Source organism: Marmota marmota, unplaced genomic scaffold (genome assembly GCF_001458135.2).
Source record: "Marmota marmota marmota unplaced genomic scaffold, marMar, whole genome shotgun sequence".
Classification (NCBI taxonomy): domain Eukaryota; kingdom Metazoa; phylum Chordata; class Mammalia; order Rodentia; family Sciuridae; genus Marmota; species Marmota marmota.
This window is the reverse complement of record NW_026012027.1, coordinates 5886-12306: the sequence shown is the minus strand read 5'-3', so window position 1 is coordinate 12306 and position 6421 is coordinate 5886. Positions and strand designations below refer to the sequence as shown.

The 6421-nt window shown below is 39.5% G+C and overlaps 1 protein-coding gene across 1 annotated transcript; it reads right to left on the bottom strand.

The window, feature by feature from the left end:
• Positions 1-4596: 4596 nt before the first annotated feature.
• Positions 4597-5760, bottom strand: LOC107134013 (olfactory receptor 52L1). Its single transcript, XM_015476154.2, has one exon. It carries the CDS (start codon positions 5695-5697, stop codon positions 4702-4704), a length of 996 nt encoding a protein of 331 aa, XP_015331640.1. The 5' UTR covers positions 5698-5760; the 3' UTR covers positions 4597-4701.
• Between the last annotated feature and the right edge of the window lie 661 nt (positions 5761-6421).

Genomic DNA, 6421 nt, shown 5'->3' with positions numbered 1-6421 from the left:
TCATTCTTCTTCATTAGGACTGAGTAATACTCTCTTGTGTATATATGCCACATTTTTCTGTATCCATTTATCTGTTGAAGGACACCTAGGTTGCATCCATAGTTTGGCTATTGTGCTGCTTTTCAGAGTGGTTGTACTAATTTGCAGTCCCACCAACAATGTATGAGTGTAAATTTTTCCCCACATCCTCTCCAACATTTATTATTATTTGCATTCTTGATAATTGCTATTTTGACTGGAATGTGTCTTATTTTAAGTGAAATATTATGTTCTCCTCCCACCCAGTTATCAGTGTCTAATTTCATACCATCTTACCTGGTTTGTTCGTCAGATTTCAGGTACCATCTACATTCCCATCCTTTCCTTCATTTCTTAGATATACCTTAAATTGTATTCCTCATCCTATTTGAAGCCCTGTTGTGTCAATCTTCATATCTTGTCCTGGGGCCAGTGTAGTTTTCTATAGAATGCAGGCATTTGAATTAGTGGGTGGCTAAAGGAGAACAAAGGTTTTTCACTCTTTAGAGTCTCATCCCAATCATGCTCTGAAAGTGATTGTGACTGATTGATTGGTGGTGATTGATTGATATTTCCTGGTATTCATTTACATTAGTAACCAGGTCCCTTTTGGATAGTAGTTGAGGGCTTCATATACAGTATTTTATGAGTCATTTGAGAATGCTTTCCAACTTAGCTGATCTGGGTTGACCCAACTTTTCTTGGAGGACTTGTAAAGTAATTTATCATTCCTATGATGTTGCCTTTCATCAAAATAATATAATCTCCATTTTCTGGTTTGCAACTCCCAAGACAGAGCCCAATCAAAACACAATACTTTTCCAGCACTCTTCCTTTCACTTGTTCATCTGCCAGCTCCTAACTCATGCTTCTCTAGATTATGCTCCATACTTGCTGGTATATATATTTTAAAGTAGCCTTTTCCACACAGAAAAATTAACACTAATGTCTTTATTTGACAAACTGAGCCCATCCTACCAGTCTCAGTTTAGATTCTACTTACTCCACAGTGCCTTATTTTATTCACCCCAATGGAATTCATCTGGCCATCTTGAGTCATGAGTATATGTTCATCTCTCAGATATTAGATTGTAAACTTCTCTGAAACTGGTCAAGGAAACACCCACAGAGAATTAAAATTCCATCTTTTCAATGTATAGAATTGCTAATACAGTGCTTTACATATTGTTACATTTGTTGAATAAAAGTTAATAAAACATCACAATTTGTTTCTTGTTTTCTTTGAAAATGGCTCAGAGAATCAAGTCATTAATATATTCTCCAAAACACTTAACAAAAAGCTGCATATCACTCACAGTTCAATGCAAACTTGAATACTATAAAATCTAAGGGTTCTTATTTTGGCACTATATATATATTTTTTCTACTGGGGATAGAAGCCAGAAGCAATTCACCACTAGCTACATGACCAGGTTTTTTTTTTTTTTAATTTTAAGTTAGAGTCTCACTAAGTTACTGAGGTTGGCCTCCAACTTGGCCATGACTCAGTCTCCTGAGTCACTGGAATTACAGATGTGTGCCACTGCACTTGCTAAATCTGCTTACCTTGGAATGAGACTGATTTATTTAAACCCCTGAGCACATCAGTTTGGCCATTTATAAGATGTGTGACTTTTGACTCACAGATCTCAATCTGAGTTAGAATTCTCATTTAAGAAGGATGATAACTCCTCTATTATTAATCAGTTTTTCCTGATTTTTCAATGTGCTAGATGACCTAATTTATGAAGAGTTTCTCAACCAGAGTCTAAAACATGCTTCTAAATTATAAGTAGGAACCCACTTTATTATTTTCCTCTGTACATTTGCTTCTCTAATATTTTCAAGGAAATGTATCTTCATTATCGTATACCCCTGTGTATTGAGATCAGAAAGACACATGTGTTAGAAGTCTGTAGGTGAAACCAGAAGCAAAGTACAGTTCAGGCGTGTATGGAGAAAGGAGACTAAAGGGAGACGCTAAGTGTGAAGAGTTGTTCTTCAATTTTTACACCAGATGATAAGAGTTCAAAAATGTATAAGTTTTTGTCATTTTACCTAATGAGATTTGCTATTAACAAGGGTGATATGGGTTACACTAAGACCTTTGGTACAAGAATGATGAGGTTCAGGGGAGAGCGGTAGAGCTCCAAACCCCTACTTGAGAACCAGTTTGTCCAACCTGGGGGAATGGAGGCCGGAAGGGAGCAATGCTGCAGGGATGTCAATCTGATGTGTAAAACTAATGGAGCTAGCCTAGAGCTGAGCTAGTGGAGGCAGGATCAGGATTAGTCTGACATCAGTGCTCACATGTAGACATTTGAAAAAAGGGTGAATTTACTTCTTTAATGAGAGAATTTGTCATAATAAGACTCTGCTTCTCCACCTGGAGTTGTGCAAATGAATCCATATGTAGATGTGCTCATCTGTAAGATGTGACATTTGGCCTATGTTTAGGGAAAACATGGCAAAATTAGTAATGCAGGTTGCTGGAAGGTCAAGGAAACACCCTCAGAAAATTAAAATTCCAATTGGTGTTTAGTTGGATCCTTCACCTCTTCATTAAGTGTCCTTTCACAGGGAATCCTACTCCTGCCTCGGAAAGTTCATTCCCTTATCTTACATCTTTCTGCCCAGGGACGGATGAACATTTGGGATAGCAACCACCAAAGGAGCAAAGTGAGAGGTGACAGATAAAGTGATCTCAGATTTTTGTCTCATCACTACTCAGTTTTTTCCTGTAGCTCTTACTGATTCTCTGAGAAAATGTGCAAATTGTCTTGAGATTAGAGGTGGAGCAGAGGATTGAAATGCTGGTGACAGAAGGTGATAGAAGAGCTAAGGGGTTTAATAGTTGTGTTGAAAGGAGTAAAGAACAAGGAGAATGATCTCATTGTGTCTAAGATTCTAATAACAGAGAGCATGTAACACTCAGACAAAGTAAGACAAAAGCGTTAGAAAAAAATCAGGGAAATATTTTCTGATTGAGATAAGAATATGTGTAATGTAACAGGAGTGAGATAAAATACATTATATACTAGTGCAGCTGAAATACTGTAAGGAAACAATGAAACTTAAGTCTAATATAATTTTTTTTTATTCCCTGGGACCACAGAAGGACAGAGTGGAATGATCTAAATTGATTTTACTCATATTGTTCTGGAAGAAGCTTTGGGGAGGCATTTGAGGGGTTAGAATAGCAGCAAATGATCACTCTAGGAGGATATGAAAGGACATGTACATCAACAGATGTAATTTTGTCTATTTTATTTCACCCACACATAGCCCTTATCTCTTACTAGCTCTGGTGTTCTTTTTAAATACACACCTGTTTTTATTCTTTTTTTTTTGGATGAACTATTTTTAACTCTTATTTTCTCCTTTGGTTTATTATATTTTTTTGTTTTTGAAGTTTTATTTGTTGCTTGAGGGTTTACAGAATACGTCATTATCACAGAATACCTTCAAGTGATAGGTTATTTCCTATATAGTGTAACAAACTTACAGAGCAACTGTTATACATTGCTATGCATTATTCACAAAGGAGGATTATGCAATAATAAAGAAGAATTATTTTATGACATTGCCAGTAAATGTATGGATCTGAAAGCTATCATGATAAATGAAGTAAGCCAGTCCCCCAAATTCAAAGGTCTAATGTTTTCTCTGATAGGTGGAAGCTAACCCACAATAAAGGGTGGGGGTAGGTAAGGGGAGGAATAGAAGTGTAGTAGATCAGACAATGGAGAATGGAAGGGAAGGAAGAGGGATAAGCAAAGGAAATACAGTGGAATGAATCTGACATAGTTTTCCCATGAACATATATGAAAACAACACACTGAATACCACCACCATGCATAGCCATATTTTCTAACTTTCCCTGTGATTTCTTATTTGATATATGGTTACTGAGATGTGATTTTTTCCCCAAATATTTAGGGCTTTTCATTGCCATCATGTTGTTTTTGGTTTTCAAATTCTATGTTGGCAAGATAATATATTCTGTACTCTTTTATTATTTTAAAATTTATTAGTATATTTGATGACTCAATACACAAAAAGTAACATCCAGTGGCTTTCCAACTCCCATGTAACATTATCAGCTGGCACTAAGTTCCCTTGCCCAAAGCTACCTGTATCAATCATGTTTATTTTAAGTAAAATGACATCAGTGTTAGGATAAAGGGTGTTTTCTTAAAAAGTGGCCTTCTCAGCTGCTTTGAAGAGACCTTGCTGCTACCCAGGAGTCCAGTGATTTGGAACTCACTGTCAAACTTAGAGGGTTTGAAGATACTCTAAAACTGAGCAAAACTTGGGACTTTCCATTCCCATTCTAGATAGGGTTGCAGGAAAGATGTCATAATCAGAGCTGTCATTTATTTTATTCTGAAATCACTCTGAAAAATGAAGTAGACAACTGTTGGCACCAGGAGAAAAAAAAATGTAACGTGTGTGTTTGTGTGTGTGTGTGTCAAGGAGGGGGGACTATTCATGATCCAGCTATCCAGATACATCCCAACAGAACGTGGAGCCAAATGCTTGTGGGCTGTTCTTGGCATGGGGGCTAGTAGGACTAGAAGGACTCTTCATTGTAGAGTGGCCTCTATCCATATAATCCATACAACCATGAGTTCTTGGCTGTGCCTGTGGTAGGAACCTCTAAAGAAAGTAACTAGATTAGGTTCAGACCAATCCTTTAACATAGAACACCCTGAGTACTCGCTGGCGGATCTGTCGAGTCTTCACCCCATAGACGAGAGGATTGAGGGCAGGTGGCACAAGGAGGTACAGGGTGGCCAGAAGAACATGGACATGATGGGGTACATGGTGGCCAAAGCGGTGAGTGAGGAAGGAGAACATCCCAGGGACATAGAAGACCAAGATGACACAAACATGAGCCCCACATGTGCTAAAGGCCTTGAGTCGAGCCTCACTCCCTGGTACCTTCAGCACTGCCTGGAGAATGAGGGCATAGGAGACACCAATGGCCAGGACATCTAGCCCAACCACCAGAAGTGCCACTGCCAGCCCATAGGCTCTGTTCACTGTGGTTTCTGAACAGGCAAGTTTTACCACAGCCATATGTTCACAATAGGCATGGCCTATGACCGTGGTCTGGCAGAAGATAAGGCTCTGAAGCAGGATGGGGAAGGGGCTGAGGAGGATCAATCCACGCACCAGCACTGCCATCCCAATGCGCCCTATGGTCCCTGGATGCAGGATGGTGGAATGGTGCAGAGGATGGCAAATGGCCACATAGCGATCCAGAGCCATGGCCACCAGTACACCTGACTCCATGGAAGAGAAAGCATGAATGAAGAACATCTGGATCAGGCAGACAACGTACCCAATCTCATGAGCATGGACCAGGAGCACAGCAAGGGCTTTGGGTGCAGTGGAGGAGGCCAGGACAAGGTCAATGGCAGCTAGCATGGCCAAGAAGAGGTACATGGGTTGGTGCAAGGATTGCTCAGCCCAGATGATGAAGATAATGGTAACGTTGCCCACTAGAGCAAGGAAGTAAAGGACACCCAAGGGGAAAGCTATCCAGTGCTGACTCTCCTCTAGACCTGGAATACCTACCAGGAAAAAGGAAGGCTGGGGTAGCCTCCAGCTGGAATTGCTAAGGGCCATCATAAAGGGCTTAGAGAGGGAAAAGGGAAAAGAAACCACCGTCATGATTTTTTCACTCCTGATATATTACCACATAGTCCAGCTCTGGCTGCCCTCTGCACCAGAAGAATGAAGTGCCTTGAGCTGCAACACAAGGGAATACAGTTAGAGACAAGGAAAACAATATCCTTTCCTGGAGATACTCTTCTTATGGGTGAGACTTGCACATGTCTGAGTTAGGTTAAATCTAGTTTTACTCAGAGATAAGAATAAACACATGCTGCCTTTGGGAGAGATGCTTACACTTTACCATTCAATTATTTGTATTTCAGAACTGTGCATTTGAAAGAACTCTCCTCATTCATTCTCTGGATGTTAATAAGTCCATCTGTTACTTTTGAAACTATTCTCCTTCATTTTCCACAGGAAATATTCCTCCTCTGACCCCAAGCCCACCATCTTCTCCACCTCATTAGAGATTGATTCCAGGGTTCCATCCCCTCTTTCTTTCACAATATTATACATTATCTCTGAATTGAGTTCACCCATTCACATGCTTTTAACATTTAAATACTTCCATTTCTTTCAAACTTATGTTTTTAAGTCAAATATCTTTCTGAAACAAATGATATTTTTGTGTTTGCTTTACTACAGACTATGAAGTAAACATATCCAAGGCAGGACAAAGTTGCCTGTCCTTCCCAAATTTTCCCTAAGTCTTGTCAGTATTTTTGTGAGTTATGCCACTATCTACCTTCCCAATGTCATCCAGAAAGTTGGAAACTCTCCT